The sequence below is a fragment of the Episyrphus balteatus genome, chromosome 2 (assembly GCF_945859705.1).
Source record: "Episyrphus balteatus chromosome 2, idEpiBalt1.1, whole genome shotgun sequence".
NCBI lineage: Eukaryota > Metazoa > Arthropoda > Insecta > Diptera > Syrphidae > Episyrphus > Episyrphus balteatus.
Genome location: NC_079135.1, coordinates 80,617,614 through 80,635,353, shown reverse-complemented (window position 1 = coordinate 80,635,353; position 17,740 = coordinate 80,617,614). Strand labels below are relative to the sequence as shown.

At 32.2% G+C, this 17,740-nt stretch overlaps 3 protein-coding genes across 3 annotated transcripts in view; 1 reads left to right on the top strand and 2 right to left on the bottom strand.

Annotated features, from left to right (window-relative positions):
- The window catches only part of LOC129910454 (uncharacterized protein C9orf85 homolog), a 189,238-nt gene that overhangs the window by 36,080 nt on the left and 135,418 nt on the right, over nucleotides 1-17,740 (top strand). The window lies entirely within an intron of this gene.
- LOC129910453 (protein twisted gastrulation) lies at nucleotides 1,154-6,494 on the bottom strand. The gene is made up of 4 exons (XM_055987853.1): nucleotides 5,694-6,494; nucleotides 2,058-2,261; nucleotides 1,848-1,992; nucleotides 1,154-1,624 (listed from the first exon to the last, which is right to left on the bottom strand). Exons 1-4 carry the CDS (start codon nucleotides 5,914-5,916, stop codon nucleotides 1,432-1,434), a joined length of 765 nt encoding a protein of 254 aa, XP_055843828.1. The 5' UTR covers nucleotides 5,917-6,494; the 3' UTR covers nucleotides 1,154-1,431.
- Nucleotides 9,843-15,603, bottom strand: LOC129910447 (paraplegin). Its single transcript, XM_055987837.1, has 8 exons — nucleotides 15,430-15,603; nucleotides 15,027-15,356; nucleotides 14,731-14,965; nucleotides 14,533-14,666; nucleotides 10,787-11,606; nucleotides 10,406-10,728; nucleotides 10,140-10,340; nucleotides 9,843-10,079 (listed from the first exon to the last, which is right to left on the bottom strand). The coding sequence occupies exons 1-8, from the start codon at nucleotides 15,553-15,555 to the stop codon at nucleotides 9,933-9,935; spliced, it is 2,316 nt and encodes a 771-aa protein (XP_055843812.1). The 5' UTR covers nucleotides 15,556-15,603; the 3' UTR covers nucleotides 9,843-9,932.

Genomic DNA, 17,740 nt, shown 5'->3' with positions numbered 1-17,740 from the left:
AATAACGAAAATGTTAACGAAAAAATACCATCGGGTATTGTAGCAAAGTAAAAATAATAAAAATACTCAAATCAAAAAATTTAAGAAAAAACATCAGAAAATAAGTTTAGAAGCAAAACAAAACAAATTTAATTTCGTTCAAGATATCGCTAACGAAATTTTGTATGGACAATTTTCGCTTCAGCAGCTGCGTACTAGGCTTTAATACGCTGTAGATTTAACAATTAAATTTTATTCAATAAAAAATGTTCCTCATACGCCACAGTGACTTTTTAAATACAAACTTACAAAATGTAAATCTTCGTGTAGAAACAAATTTTTGTAAAATACCTTATCAGGCTTAGCTAAACATTTTTCGGTGCTATAACCCACAGTACACATAAAAAGGTAATATATTCCGAACTGACATTGGTCGCCAGATTGTCAAAACATGACACTTTGGCGACCAATGTCAGCTACCGAATTATTAATTGTTTAAAATACCGACGAAAAACGCACAAAAAACGAAAAACAACGCACACCACTAATTTTTAAACAATTATTTACCATTTTCCGCCGCGATGAAACACGAAGAAAATTTGTTATTTTTCAATTTATAATATTTTTAAATGACATTTTATAAATTAAAACAAAAACAAATTTCCTGTTTACTGCGATTGAAATATAAAAATTAAAGGCCGACCTGACAGATTGGTGTCCATTTTTGACAAACAAATTTTGACAACGTTCGGAATATATTACCTTATTATGTGTACTGTGCTATAACCTACCTGTTGCTCGTGCCCAGATTTGCGAGTGAAATACATAAATAAAATGTATTGTCTAACTTCACCCATACTTTTTTTCACTCAGAAATTAGCACTTCTAATACAAAAAAAGCAGCCTCGATCCTCGAAACGTAATACCACCCTTATGGCTTAGTCCCATGATTTCAAGTACTATTCCATATTTCACACGAAAATATAGAAAACAAATTTTCGAATTTTATTATTTTCGGGTAATAATATTTTTCCTATATCGTGTTTGTATCGTGAAGTAGGAAAAATCAACTTTTCTGGAAATACATATATGCAGCCAAAACATGCATTTGAGTTTTAAGAGAATCAATTAAAAATATGTTTTATTTTTTATTTTTTAATTTATTTATTATGGAATGTTATTTCTATGTTGGTCAATTTAACAAATCAGATTGTATTTTCTGTACAAATATTAGGTTTTATAAATTATAAAAGCAATAAATTGTTCACGTTGGCAAATTCAAAATATAAATATGAGTTATTTTCAGGAGATACATAATTTCCTACCTACCGAGATGTGCTTTATACATTAATACTATAATATGTATTCCACATCTAAGCAAATGCTAAATTTAAGAAAAACTTACAAAATCATCTATTTTTAAACAGGACTATAACGATTAATTTTATGGACTTATAAAAATTGATTATTTACAGTTCCATCGAAGGGTCCCATTTCATCGCCGAAATCTTGTAACTCGTCATCAATTTCTTCCAGATCTTCTCCGTCATCCTTTGATTCGGGACAACGTCTGCATCGACTGTCGTTTATACCGTAATTAATGCATGTTGCACCAACACATTCACAGCAGCCATCATGAAACCACCTAAAGACAAAATAAGATATAAGATACAAACTTATTGTATACATAAACAATATTAACAGATAATAAATCTTTTCACACAAGGCACTTATCCCTTGCACTTAAGAATGCAATAGAATCCCAACATTTGTATACGTTATACAAATAGACAAGTAACTGAATTCATGAATTGGTTTAGTCATTTACCTAAATGACACGTCTATATAAACACACAATTTATTCTTACCGATAGCTGCTGGCGCCAGTACTTTGGCAACTTTGACGACATTTATTCCAGGAAATACATGGAGACAGGTAGATGACACTACAGTTCACTGTAATCATATGGTCTCGTTCCTTGAGTATCTCGTCGGAATCTTGTTCGTTGGATTCTAAGGGAGAGTCGAAAGGTTTGTTGGAAATCAAATTAAGACATAGAAATAAATGGATAACATACTTAAGTAATATTTGACATCCTTTTCCAACTTGGGACCTGCAAGAACAGTATCGAAGTCAACTGGAAAGGTGACTATGTCCCACTCATATTCTTCCGGCTCAGATGTTATTAGAGCATTAAAGAGTTCAGGTACACCATCAAATTCCTCAACATGAGACTTCTTAGACAAAGCGTTTCGTGTTTCGTTAGGCTTTGGGCATAATTCTGTAAAAAAAGATACATAATATTTGAAAAAATAGGATGTTGTTTTGGATTAATTTAGGGTGAATTCAATACTGTTTCACTTTATTGTTCATCAATTAATTTAATAACAAATACAAAAATAAAGGGTTTTTGTTTTGCATCCGGTTTTCTGTTGGAATAAAAATAATGAGAGCATTGAAAACAAACTAAGAACTTAATTAGCTATACAAAATTTTGAAAAATTTTATTTTCAAAATTTTGAGCTTCAAAATATTTTTTTCAAAAACTAGTCCTTTAAACAGGAAAAAGCCCTATTATAACTCGAGAGTCGAACGCTAGACTCAAGTCGAAATATTTTGCAAATACTCATAGCGTGGTATACCGATTAGAAAATAACGACGTTCGCATCGTAAAGCTGGGTCCACAATTGGTTGATCAACACGTTCAACATACGTTCCAAATCAACAAACTCGATTTTAACAAACTCGATTTAACAAAATCATTAAATAGTATGGAACATTTTTGACTATCGTAAAATCTTTAAAATTGGAATAGAGTAGGTAGTTAGGAATTGGGAAAAATTATAAAGCTTAATACTGAATGGGCTATCAGATAAATCAGCTTCCTTAGTATAATATTTGAACTCAGAACAAGATTCGTTCTTATTCTACTGTTTTCAAATAGAAAATAGTCAGTTCAAATTGCAAAAAAAGACTTTTGCTTATCACTAAATTTCAATAGCCAATGTTGAAAAGAAAAATAAAAAAAATGAACTTCTTAAAATAAAAAATATTTTTATAAAATTATACTCTAAATACTTATTTAAATTCCAAATTACCATAAAAAATAATTTAAATAAAACCTTATTTCTTTCATTCGTAAAAATTCAGAGATTTTAAAGTTTTTTCTTGGGTAAATTCGCAGATTGAATTTAAAACTTATTATAAATTTTTGTTGTAATAAAAAAATGCAATAAGCCAAATCAACTCAAATGCAGTAGAAAAAAGTTGCTAGGTACGTAGTAATCGTAATAGTAGATTTTTTTATTCTGAAATAAATTGGCAGCCTTGGTTGTACCTGAAAAGTACAGCATTCATAATGTCAGTGAACTCTCCAGGGTTCGATCCTGCTCCAATCGTAGCAAATTTGCTCCACTTTTGAGAGAACAAAAATCTACCCCAGCGATCCGATATTTCGAGATTTACTCCACTTTTCCACACAGAAAAATTGTTTACCTAAACTAACTACTGACAATCCTGGATTTGAATGTTTGAAGTAGAATCGCAACACCTTATTTGGACCAGCACTTCATTTAATAAAGTTTTTAGAACTATATAAGTTTGTCCAGGGTGAATTTATTATTAAGCTCTCTTCCATTGGTGGTAATTTACTCGTGAGTAGAAATCTTCTACAACAGCTACACATTCCTATCTCCTCGAGTAGAAGTTATTGTTTTATTTGTAGTACTAGATCTACTCATGAGTAAACTACCACCTCCAATGGAACGGTGCTATAATTGACTTTTCTTTAAGATTTAATTATTTTGTATTACAAAATTTTTCTATTTGTTTTAAATCTACTCCGAAAATCTTTCATTTGCTCCACTTTATTTCAAATCTGCCCCGGTACCCATTCTTCTCATTAATGTATAAATGCAAAAACAAATTCGTCAATTTGCTTGAAATTTTTATACGAATTCCCTATCCATTGTTTTATAGAGATATTAGTGCAGAAGAAATTTTTTTCTTAAAAAAGGACGAAGAAACTCATGTTAATTCGAATTCAGGCGCAAAATTCAACCACTACTGGTTTCGATTTTAAACCCCGTATTTATAAACGTTGTATCAATTTATACAACTGTTTAAATTTGGAAAATTTGATCAAAAACCTTGTTTATTGTTGTCTTATAGCTGTCCAACTAATACACAAGAGTAGATTGTCTTAACCGCGAATAATGGTAATATTATTTTAATTAATTAAACCATATTTCACACAATTTGAAAAAAGTTATACAGTGTATAAGTAGACAAAAATCTAATTAATACGATAGTAAGTAGATAATTTATGTATCGGAAGATGCAGGGCCGGATTTAAAGCTGTGGGGGCCCCGAAGCTGCGAGAAAGTGGGGGCCCCCCATTCAGCTAACTTATTTCCAAAATAAAATTAAGATTAAATTAATGAAAATTTGACAAATTATTTGAACTATTAATGTTTATGTTGAATCGGGCTTTTTTGGTCACTTCCTTTTATATGCAAATAAAAATCTTTATGTCATACTTTCTCCCTAGGTACGTTTCGTCGTAATTTCTCGACTTCTTCAGTGGTATTTTATTAAATCTGTTAAATATTATATTGAAAACTTTTTACACTATTACAAAAATTGTTTAAACTTACATGAAAATATTATTTTGTTACATTTATTAGTTGACAGATAATTAATAATTAAAAACTTTTGAATTTTCTAAAATAATAAACGTAGGGAGAAAGTATGAAATAAAGATTTTTATATGCATATAAAAGGAAGTGACCTTCCTTTAATATTGAAGGAGGCAAGGTATTTCGTTATATTTAACTCTTAAAATTTAAATTGTATCGACTCAGTAAGAAACTTGTTGCAAAAAAAAGTCTATCAGCGGCTTAGAAATAACATAGTAATAAAAAACTACTATTCTCTTCATTCCTATATGTGTTTCCTTTTAGTTTAAATAAAATTAAATCTATGCACTTAAAAACTTTGAATATTATATGCTTTACCTTATTCTTAGGAGAGATTAATTACAAATCTCATTTTGACTGGATATCTTACATTATCTCGAATTACTTTGTGACAAAGTTTTGAGGCTTCCAGTCAAAAACGTTAATTTCTGAAATATTAAGATAGTTTTACGAATTGATATAATTCTTTCAGAAAAAACTCTCATTCAGTAGATAAATGTTCCCAAAGGAATGCAAGTAATGATTCAGGTTCTTTGTTGTTTTTTTTTTTTTTTTTTTTGATTTTGTGGGGGCCCGGGGCTATAGCCCCGGTTGCCCCGCCCTAAATCCGGCCCTGAGAAGATATTATTCCATAATTGAGTCATAGGGGAAGTAAAATCCGAACCCTGGAAAAGTAACAGTAACAGCATGTTAGTGTATCTACCCTCTTATTTTTTTCTCGTTTTATATAAATGCAACAATAAATTCTTAATTCTACTTCAAATTTTTATACGAAACCCAAATCCAGTGTTTTATATTATGTAATCAGTGCAGAAGAGATTTTTTTCTTAAAAAAAGGAAAAAGAAACTCTATTTCATGTCAATTCGAATTCAGGCGCAAATATCACCCAATCCGCTCCTGGTTTAAATTATAAGTAGGTAATTTATAATATCGGAAGATATTATTCCACAATTAATTATTTCATTGCAAGCAGGTAGCAAATGTAGTATGTAGGCATTTATATTTTATATCTTACCAACGCAACTGCAGCATTCTTCATAGTACTTTTTTCCTAAGCAACTCAGACATTCCTTATAGCACGAGCAATTTTTTGGTTCACATTTGCAACTTTGTGTTAGCATGCATTTAGATACAATCGACGCACAAACAACTTCATTGCATGATTCCACTTGACTTATAATCAGAATACCACCGTAAACAACGAGGATGCAGAGAGACACTATTTTACGGAGTACCATGTTATTGTTTTTGTTTACCAATTTTTTTTTTCTAAATTAATTGAAAACAAAAAAATCAAAACAAATTTTACAACGAAAGCACTATATTTCTGTGGACATTCATCAATATATATTTGCTCCAATGCCACCACTTCGCACACCAACTATAGATAGGCAGAAAAGATTTACCTACTTAAAATAATAATTAACAACACGTCTTGTGATGATAACAAATTCCGATGTCTGTCGTTCGATTGAAAAATAAAGAAATATAATATTCTGTGAACAGATATTTAAAATTAAATATTCAAATCATTCCACATTGACCGACACACAATAAAATAGCGTTTCGTATTTGTATATTGCACAGCAACAACCAAATGCTTTGTCAACAAGATCAAAAGCGATCAATGTGATCACATCTTCGATTTAAAAGATACATTAAGCATGGATATCAAACAGCAGCCTCACTCTACAAAAATGCGGTACAATAGTACAATAATGTTTTACTCTTCTGTTGCACAAGTGTTTAACTGAATTAAAACCAAAGAAAACAAACGATCTGCTCCCACTAGTGAAACGATCACTTGACCACAGTTTCTGAGAGGGGGTGTAAGAAAACAGGGGAAAAAGTTGTTTAGCTACTTAATAAAACAACAGAAAAGTACCTGTCTATCTTTTCTGCTGTCGAGTGAAAGGTAAGAAAGATCTACACAAAAGAGATGATATTATTTAGATGATTGTTACTTATTTCACTCGCACTCACTGTACTTTTATTTGTGTATACACAGTGTGGATGCAGTTCACTCACATCGGTCGAAAATTCATTTCAAACAAAAGATTCACGATCAGAATACTAATACTAACACACCTTAGTATGGAAATTAAGTAGTTATGTCGCTGTAGCTTTGTAGTTGTTGTACGACTACAAAACAAACACGATGCACACAGGTAAATTTTCCCAAAAACATGGCCAAAATTATTTTTTGTTTTTATTCAATTTATTATTGCATGATTATATCAAAATAAGATAATTTCCATAAAATTCACCATTTTTAAGTAAATTTACACGAAAATTCACAAAAAAGAAGCAAAAAATGAAAAAAGTCGTTTTTTTTACTTTACGCCATAGGGTTTCTTTCATTTGACATTTAATAATACAATATTTATACATTCAATAGATTGAAAAAAACAGTTGAACAGTCGTTATTATAAATAAATAAATAATGCAGGCATAGATAACAACTATATACATAAATAAACATGAGTGTGAGTTTGTATGTGTGTACATCATTCAATGACTTGTGAGTTGTGAAACTGTAACTATAAGTCTGCTTGCTCGATCTCTGGTTCTATTAGAAACTGAAGTATTTCAGAGGGAAACGCATTTTTTGTTTTAGGATTTAGTTTTCTCAAACCACTTATTAATGGGTCAGAAGACACCAAGAGATTATAAAACACATATTCCATATTTTGCTGCCTCGAAAATTTTCTTGGGAAACTTTCTCGAAACGCTTTATATCTTTGTTTCGTGATTCTTGGGCTTCTTCGCCGAGCTGTCCAATGAATGAATACATTTTATGGTTATTATGAAACTAAGTTAATTTTCCTTCAACAACTATTGAAAGTGCTTCTTCTGCTGTATATGGAATAATTTTCTGGTCAATTTTTTTCAAAGCTTTTGATATTTTTCAGCACGTGAAGGAGTTGAAAATATTATATTTTTCATTACATTTGATGAACAAGTTTCCCTTTTTCTCGCCGCAGTTGCATGGCGCAGCATAGCTTAATTCTTCGGCATTATAGTTAGAACGTAAATCTTCTGTTTTACGTCTCTTTGACCGTTCGCTTAGGTCTGAAAAATCCATTTGAGGCCGTCCAACAAAGCCACGGGCTCAGCATGGAAACGATATTTCATATTGCAACCAATTTATATTTTGTTTTAAGAAGGTGTTGTTATTTCTGGAGGCACTCAGCCATCTTCTTCTATGTTCATATATGCAAAATCAAAATCCGTTAAATTTTTCTCTATTTGCTCCGAAATTTCAATATTTCAACCTTTGGCACCAAAAAAATTAATTTTTTCTGTAATGTCACGTGACGAACAGCTTTTTAAAAATTCAGAAAGCTTATTTCTTGAAAGAAAAATGAAAGTTAATTACGATCCTGTGTCAAAAAAGAAAAATCTAATTAAAAAAAAAAAAAAAAAAAATCACCGTCCCCAACACCTTTTGAAGCCAATATTATAAAAAGTCGCAAAAAACCGCAATGTTTTAGGATTGTTTCCCATAAAGGAAACATTTAACTATTTTTCAACACTATTTTCAGTACAGAAAAACGCAAATCAACTTAACTTTTTCATTATCAAAGAAAAAAAATTTGTTTGTTTTTACTGCTCAAACACATTATCTTAAGAAGCTTTAAAATTTACTTTAGACTTAAAATTTTGCATTATCTTTGTCATTATCTTTTTTTAACATACCACTAGCAACAGAATCCATGTTAATTATTTTTAAAATCGCCAAAAAAAATTAAATAAAAAATAAAGCAAACTACTTCTTATAAGAAACCAACCTTGCTACTGCACTCGTTAATTAAAATGTTCTACTTTGAAAGCATCTACTGATTAAACAGTTACAATTTGCATCGCATAATCAATCAGGTTCTAAGCTTATGTTATTTGTAAACAACTTGGCATTAAAAAAAAACAACAAATCGCAAATTTTTTTTTTGTAGTTTTGGCCATGAATTTGGGAAAATTTACCTGTGTGCGATGGGCTGAAAAACTTTTGGTATGTAAACTCTTTTTTTTTTTTTTAATTGACGGTGGAACTGCCAGGAACAAAATTCAATGAATAGAATTAAAAACTTTATGAGAGAGCAATAAAAACAATATATAGTCTCGATGCGATATTGAATATCATCAGCCAATTTAACCTTTTAACATGGGGGAAATGAAATGGTCTTTTAAAATTAAACACATTTTCATTACGCTATTTTCATTTGTCCAATCGTTACGATGATGCTCTTTGAATTTTTTAAAGAAAGAATTATACAGAAAGAACGAATTAAGGGCTTTAAGAATTTGGTAGCTTGTTGGTCTGAAATCTTTAATATTTTCGATTAATTGTAGTTCTTGTGAAATAGTAGGAAAAGCTAAATACCTACTTGTATAAAGTAGGGAAATTTTGTTTGCACCAATACTTTGGGACACTTGCTGATTTTCAGATAATAGATAGGTAACGCAAAAAAGTCAGTCCCACAAGTCTTTTTCAGCCCTATTATACTAATCCATTCACGTGAATCGAAAGATTTCCTTCCTTTATCTCGTCAAACTGGCTTTGAAAAACTTCTAACTTAGGAAAGCAAAGCGTTGTTTCCGCTTGTTTTAGAAATTCCAAAGCAAAAAAAAAATTAGCTTAAGTTTAATCAAACTTGGTATGCACCGATTTTTGAAGACTAGAGGGGTTATTCGAATTAGTTTTGGTCAAAAATAACAGTACTTGTCATACATGGTATAAGGAGATTTTTGTCAAGCTTGTAATATACCAATTTTGGAAAAGTTAAAACGGCTTCAACAATTTTTTTAAATTCAAATTTTATACAACGTCTATTTTTTAATTGGTTTTTATTTTCGAAAATGATTTATTAATGGCACCTGCGATAGAACCTTTTTTTTAATTCTGAATTTTTCCTCAACAACTGATTCAATTTCAATTAAATTATTTGCACAAAAGTTTTATAATTTTAATAAATTTAATATAATATACATAAACTGGCCTTGTTCAGAGCTTACTACATCAATTACATCAGCCAAACTTACACATTTGACTTGGATTTCATAAAAAAAAACATAAATTTTTTCTCGGTAATAAAAACAAAATATTGTTTTAATTTTTTTTAATTTAATTTTGTTGTTTGGTTTCGTAACATCAAAAAAATTTAAATAACATTTGTATGAATTGGTGATAACAAAAAAAAAAAAAAAAACTCGAAAAAAGCAATGAAACTTAAATATCCTGTCTAAGTTGTATCAACTATGATTTTCCACTTAAGTTCTTAAGAGAGTCTTCAAAATCAACAGGTTCAATCATGCGTTTCGCCTTTTCATGTAAAGGTGGTCCTATTAAATTAACAACTTCATCATAATTGAGTGTTTCCTTTTCAAGTAAAGCCTCAGCAAGCTAAAATAAAATAGAATACATTTTTATCATATAGACCTCAACAATTTATCATTTTCAAACCTTTATCAATTTGTCTTTGTTTGTTTGAAGAACTTTTTCTGTATTTTCGTATGCAGCAGTAACAAGTTTTCTTGCCTCTCGGTCTATCAAATTATCTAAAGCTTTAGAAAAAGGCTTATCACCTGATGGCCCACTATCAGTTTCATCTGAATCAGTTATATACATTGGACCAATTACGTCGTTCATACCGAATTTTTTGATCTAAATACAAAAGATAAATTCATACATTTAAATCCGGATTTTTAACTTATTTTAAAAAATCTTACCTGAGCATAGGCAATCTTGGTAACTTTTTCCAAATCGTTTTGTGCTCCAGTTGTTATGCGACTAAACATTAGATTTTCTGCAGCACGCCCACCCAGAGCCATACACATTTTGTCAAACAATTCTTCCTTTGTAAATAATTTTTGTTCACTTGGAGTGTACTGGGCAAAACCAAGTGCAAGACTAGTTCGCGGGACGATAGTTACTTTAAGGAGGACGTCGGAGTTTGGCAATAGCCAACCAACAAGAGCATGTCCTGATTCATGATAAGCTATTACTTTTCGCTCAACTTGAGATAAGGCATGTGATCGTTTTTCAGTTCCACCTAAAAAGAACAATTATTAAATCTTTTGAGTGAATGAAGTAAATTTGAATTTACTCACCAACAAGCCTTTCAACTGCATACTCCAGGTTTTTGTTTAACACTACTTTTTGTGACATTCTTGCTGCATGTAATGCTGCTTCGTTACAAACGTTTGCAATATCTGCCCCAGAAAAGCCTGGAGTCAATCTTGCAAGTCGTGCAGAGTAATTACTGGGTTCGTTTTCTAACTGAATTCCTGATAGATGTTTTTCGAATATTTCCTTACGTTCTTCTAGTGATGGCAAGTCAATCATGATATGCCGATCAAAACGCCCAGGTCGAAGAAGTGCCTTATCCAACACATCACCTCTGTTTGTACTGGCGAGCATTAAAACACCCTCTTTTGAAGATATTCCATCCATTTCGACTAAAAGCTGGTTTAATGTTTGCTCCGATTCACCAGAACCTCCTCCACCGCCGCCCGATCCACCTGAGCCTACACCCGATCTCGCTCTTCCGATGGCATCAATTTCATCAATGTATATTATACACGGAGCACGTTTGTTGGCTTCTTGAAAGAGATCTCTTACTCTTGCGGCTCCAAGACCACCAATCATTTCAATAAATTCCGAGCCATTCATGCTCAGAAAAGGAACTTGAGCTTCTGTAGCAACTGCTTTAGCAAGTAAAGTTTTACCACATCCTGGTGGTCCTAATAGTAAAGCTCCCTTGGGAACTTTAGCTCCTAGTGTTTGATACTTTTCGGGTGATTTAAGATAGTCGACGAATTCGACAACTTCCTGTTTAGCTTCTTTGAGACCAGCTACGTCTTTGAAAAGAACACCTCGTCCGCCATCTAATGGATCAACTAGAGTGAACTTAGCTCGGCCCATTTGAGTCTGTGAAAAGATAAAATCACACATAAATAGTTAATCAAACATTGCATTCTTTGTGAAAATAAAAATGGGAAGCTGAAAAAAATAACTAAGAAGGCTAAGGCACGTGGAGCGTATGGAAACGACACAAAAAAACTGAAACTGAACTTTAAGCAACTTGGTGTACTCCAATATTCTTGTTTCTTGCTGCAGGCTTTGATAGCAGCCTGGCTGTCCACAAAAAATAGCATAAATCTCAGCTTGAAAGACTCTACAGTCGTCTGGGAGTTTGAGGTTTGCAGAACACACCAGCTTCTGTTCTTGTTTCCATTTTTGAACCATCAGTGTAGAAGGTATTCCTTGTTCCTTGCTAAGCGAATTGGGAACCACCCCTGTCTTTCGGGTAGTAAAATAGAGAAGCTTTTATTGAAATCTACTAGGGGTGGAATGTAGTCAGAAATCGCCTCCATTCTGGGAACTGTGTCGTATCTTTGAATGATAGACCCATGACCGTATGTGTTTTGCTTTCAAAAGCCCAGTTTTTTTAGTCAAAGTGCACTTTTAACTGCCGTGCATCTAATGACCTCGTCCATGACCGGAAGTTTTTAAATGATTTCTGCAGCCCTGTTTATGCCGTAGACTTATGTGCCCCTGTTTTTCCTATATAGGCTAATCTCTGTAGCTTTTTTAGGTTCTTGAGAGAGCTACTTTTTCAACAGCTTTTCACAGTACGACGAGTTATCGCTGTATACATAAATTGGATGACTTGCGGTTGCGGTCGAATACCCCACCGTGCACGTGTGGTTTTTTTGCAAGTGTAAAAAGCGCAAAGTTTATTTTCTTTTCCTTTCCTCTTTATTTTGTTTCCGTTTTAGTTTGGAATCTAAGATTACTCCAAGATATTTAGCTTCCTTGGGAAATATCAGAGAGCAATATCATTTAGTTTGGGAGGGTTAAAGTCCCCTAGCTTCCGTTTTCTTTGTGATCAAAATTAGCTCTGTTTTAGTGGGGTTCACCACAAGACCATTTTGAGCTACCCAACAAGAACTACTATGCCATCGTCATTTCATAGGCTATTATTTTTATGAAATGATTTCCAAGTTTTGTAAGAATTTTGTTAACCACTAGGATCCAAAGGAGAGGAGAAAGAAATCTTGCTTGCGGTGTACCTTTTCAAACCATTTTCTCAACAATACTGTTTCTCATTTGCGAGGTAGTGATTCTGCCATTAAACATAGTGTTAATCCAGTTCACCATGAAAAATTCAACTCCAACATCAACTAGGCTGGATTCAATTGATTCTGTATTAACGTTGTTAAACGCTCTTCTGATATCTAAAAATGCTCCTCGTTTATGTTATTTGTGTTCGAGACTTTTCTCAATATGCGAAACTACTTCGTGAATTGCTGTTTCCACTGACCTACCCTTAAGGTAAGCGTGTTGGTAGTTCCACAAGTTGTTAGAATTGAGAAGATCAATGAATGAAATGAATGATTCTCTACAGTGTCTTAAGGAGGAACGAAGAGAGACTTGTCGGTCTATAATTTTTGCAGTTGAGTGTGTCGGTTTTTCAGCTCATAGGAACATATCTTTTTTTTTACACATCAGATTTTTTGATGTAGTCAGCTTATAGCAAGCTGTATACTACTATCAGAGGGTTCATAATTTGTGCATGCGTTAGTAGCTAGGAGGACAAAAACAATTAAATACAATCCACATGCACAATATACAATTAATATTAGCTAAAAATGGTATACTCACATAAATACAATTTAAAAATCTAATTAAAACATTAACTGACAATCACGTCTGTGGAGCACTGCTTCGAAATAAAGTTTTTAATTTCATCTTGCTCATATTAAAGTCAGTATCGTTTAAATTATAAAGTTTGCTCATTCGGTTAAGAGGCTCGTTTATACCATAGTTTGTTCTATGGATATCGATATGTAAGAGTTCAAATCTTTGTAGGTGTTGAGATCCTCCCGGATAGTTAAAGCTAAGGCAACCTAATAGTTTGGCCATTAATAAATTGATGAAAGATTATAATATCGTTATTAACACGCCTTTGTTGCAAAGTTTGCAGTTGAATCCCCTTATCGAAATGTGGTAAGTTGTACAGATCTATCCAAGGTAGACCCTTAAGAGCAAAGCGTATGAAATTATGTTCGATTGACGATTCTTATGAACCTCATAAAATGGACTCCATGCTTGGGAAGCGTACTCGAGGTGGGGTCGAAAGTAGCAGTTGTATAAAGAAAGTGTGACAAATGGATCGTCAAACTCCTTTGCCCAGCGTTTTACAAATCCAAGCATTGAGCTCGCTTTGTTTACTATGAGATTAATGTGTTCGGTGAATTCTAAGTTTGAACAGAATTGGACACCCAAGTCATTAAAACTAAATACTCGACAGAGCTTGTGTTGCGATATACAATAATCGGAGGCATTCGGGACTATTTTTCGAGGGAATATAATTGTTTGGCTGGGTTAAGAGAGAGAACGTTTTTCCCACACCAAACACTAAAACTGTCAATGTCAGCTGGTAGAAGGATCCGGTCATGGTTGTTTTTTATTGTCTTAAAAATCTTCATATCGGCAAATATGAGATTTTCAGTTGAATTTATGCATGAAGTTACATCATTTATAGCAAAAATAAAAAGAAATCTGGTAGACTGCCATCGGCCAAACCAATTTAAGACTTAAGATAAATTTAAAAATGAAATTGTGAATAGAATTAATATTTTGAAGTCAATAAAACTAAATAAAAAAAACTAAACTACAAAATGAAATGGACCCAAATGGCTTCCCTGGGGTAATCTGAGCTTAGTTTGATACAACTATTGAAAATAACCCTAAGCTAATCGTGTTATTACTTTTAAAGCACATTGAAGAAAGCCGGAATAAACCCGTCTGGCTCAACTGATTTTATATTATTATTTCATTATTTACTTACAAATGAATCCATACTGATTGGGCTCTTCATGCCTTTCATTCGTGATGCCAATGCCATGAAAAGAGCAAAGAATACCAAAAGCACCAGAATTCTTCCAGTAATATCACTCTGTCTGTCGTATGTTATAGAAACACCTGTAAGAAATAAGTGAATACAAATATTCAAGAATTAGTTATTTTAAAGAATTCAGAAAAGTACCTTCTTTAATTCCCAATCTTTTCTCAACATCTCGTAATTTAATTTCGAATTTTGATGCATCTGCTATTGCCATATGGAAAATTGTTGAAGCTACTTGGCGACCCTTAATAATAGCTCCATCATGAAGAATTATTGTGACCATTTCCATGTCTGGACGAATAATAAGTTCCTTTACTTCACCAGCGGCAAGCATATGGTGAACGAACTCATTCCAAGAAACATATCTTGTGCTAGTCTATAAAATATAAATAAGTTATTTTCTATCGGTTTCATGGAGTATTATTAAATAAAAAAACCTCTGGTCTGTCTGGCCTTTTGAAAAAGAGTGATGCAAATGTTATAAACATGTAAACAGTGAAAACCCAAAGGAACACCTTTGTGAGTACAGATTTCATTTTTTCATTTTCGTTGTCGTCTTTCTTCCCACCATTATTTCCACTGCTACTGCCACTTCCGCTACTAGATGCATTTTTGTCCGAATTATCTTTGCCGGTTGGTTCACGACCGCCATCAGTTTTGCGTGAAAACAAAGATGAATGAAAACTACGTACTTCGGCGGGTGTGAGATTAAAGGAACTAGATAAAACTCTTACTATCGAATTATATTCTGATTTGAAAAGTTTCAACTGGAAATTAAAAAAAAAAAATGATGTAACATATTTTTTAAGAAAATGCAAGTAATTTTTGTGAAATACTAACTTGTTTTCGAGTGCATTGAATATTGAAATTCGGCTTTGGTTGTGTTTGTATTGTTGATACAGACTTATTTAATATTTTTGTTATATTTTGTTGAATTCGGGAAAACTCCCGCATAGATCTAAACATTGTAGCAATTCACTTAAGATTTTTTTAATTTAAAAAAAAAAATAATTTAAAAACACAACTTTTTCATGATTTCACAAGTATGGTATATTATAAAATCTTAGATAAAACATATGACAATGACAGTAGGATGACAGATGTATGACATAAAACAGGGATGTTAGCACAAAAACAAATCAACCTGTACAAAATATAAAGGCGAGACCAAATTTTATACAAATTGTAATCATTAACAGGGCTGCCACCTTACTCCTTTAGCAGTAGATCTACTGCGTTTTAGCCCAAATGAAAATCTACTCCGCAGCAAAACGAATCTACTTACCTTTTAAAAATTTTAATAGTACCTATTTTTGTCCATTTAAAAATTTTAAATACTGAGCAACGTTAACTCACTCTAAATATATTCACTGAAAAATTCAAATGCAGCCCTATCGTGAGTTTAACGTGAACAAAATTCCAAACGAAAAATTGAATTTCACTTGTTACTTCTGAGTTGCGGGCGAAAAGTTGTTCATGTTCGGGAAACTAGCCTTATTTTTAACTCTTTTTCAGGTAATTCGAGAAGTTACCGACATCGCAATACCTGTTAAGATTTCGGGCGAACAAAATGATGTGAAATGACGTGGAACCGAAGATAGAGCTGTTTTGTTTTTTTTTTTTTACTGTTGAGCTAATTGTTTAATATTGTGTTGTAGTAAAATATATTTCTGTGATTTGAATGTTGTTTGTATATTTAAAAATCTACTGCGGTATATTGCAATCTACTGCGCTTTTTCTGGAAATATACTGAGCTCAATTATCTTTGGGGTAGCAGCGCTGATCATTAAAGCCTGGTACGCTGCTCGCGCTAAATTTTAGCTCCCATACAAATTATCGAAATTTTTTAGCCGAGATAAAATGGATCCCATACAAGTTATCGATAACTTGTAAGGGAAAATTATCTTGGCTAAAATTTAGCGCGAGCAGCGTACCAGGCTTAACGCAGCGGTCAAACTCAATTTTTTTCGTAGCTGAAGCGAAGTGAAATTTTCCAAACAAAACGAAATTTTGAACGAAAAATTTCGTTTTACTTTCCGTTTTTCAGTACGCAGCTCTAGAGAAATATTGAGAAATCATTTGTCAATTACTTTTTATTGTCCTGTGCATTTTACTTGGTTCCAAGAGCAGTGTTGACGGTTTTTTCACTTTGAATTCATTTATTTCTTGTGTTAAGCCTGGTACGCTGCTGATGCGAAACGAAAAATGTTCAAGTTTCCAAAGTCGACAACGAAAATGCTAACGAAAAAAAATATCATCGAGCATTCTGTCAAAGTCAAAATAAAAAAATTCAAAATTAATTTAAAATCAAGAAAAATCAACAGAAAATAATTTTTAAAGCAAGAAATAAATGAATTAAAAGTGAAAAAACCTGCTCAACAAAAGTAAGTGACAAATGAGTGAAAACTCTCTAATTTTCCGCTAGAGCTGCGTACGGAAAAACGAAAATCAAAACGAAATTTTTCGTTCAAGATTTCGTTAACAATAGAAAGATACCCGACAAACAATTTTGGTTCTATAAAGCTTTACAGATGCAATTGTTGCTTCTGTAAAGCATTATAGAAGCAAAATTGTTAGTAGGGTAACCTTATTAAAATTAAGTGAAATACAACCTACGTCTAAAAATTGAATTGAAATTATTTTACTTGCATAAGGTCCATTTTGTTCGATTCGACAAGCTATAGTTTGTATACGTTTAGTTTAAAGGCTTAACTACATACACCACTTTTTGAAAAAGTACAAAAGTGAAAATATTTTTTTTCTGGCTACACGGAGAAAAATGAATCTAGTATTTTATACTCCATATGACTAGTAAGGAAATTAAAGTAAAAAGCCCTAGATTTTAAGTAAAATTTACCTTACGTATTGAACATTTCTTGGTTCCGTAAAGTAATTTGTACAAGAAAATTATGGTGAACAAAATAAAGTAGTATATACCTTACGAGTAGCAATATTTTCTTTACGTAGAGTAAAATAAACCTTCATCCAAAAAAGTGTATGACTCTTTTCACTTTAAGATTCTAGTAAAACATATTTTACAAATTTAACTATTCTGTGAATAAGTTTTACCTTACACTAAGGTAATAATATTACCTAATTCTAGGAATTTTCCCCTATACATAGTAATAACTCTTAATTGCTGTCATTGAAA

Excerpts from the sequence above, each read along its gene's own strand:
- LOC129910447 (XM_055987837.1), bottom strand. The coding sequence starts at position 15,555 with ATGTTTAGATCTATGCGGGAGTTTTCCCGAATTCAACAAAATATAACA. Across the intron at positions 14,966-15,026 it reads AAAGGCCAGACAGACCAGAG|ACTAGCACAAGATATGTTTC; the intron begins GTTTTTTTATTT and ends TATATTTTATAG. Across the intron at positions 10,729-10,786 it reads TGCAGTTGAAAGGCTTGTTG|GTGGAACTGAAAAACGATCA; the intron begins GTGAGTAAATTC and ends TGTTCTTTTTAG.
- LOC129910453 (XM_055987853.1), bottom strand. The coding sequence starts at position 5,916 with ATGGTACTCCGTAAAATAGTGTCTCTCTGCATCCTCGTTGTTTACGGT. Across the intron at positions 2,262-5,693 it reads AGAATGCTGCAGTTGCGTTG|AATTATGCCCAAAGCCTAAC; the intron begins GTAAGATATAAA and ends CTTTTTTTACAG. Across the intron at positions 1,993-2,057 it reads GGATGTCAAATATTACTTAA|AATCCAACGAACAAGATTCC; the intron begins GTATGTTATCCA and ends ACTCTCCCTTAG.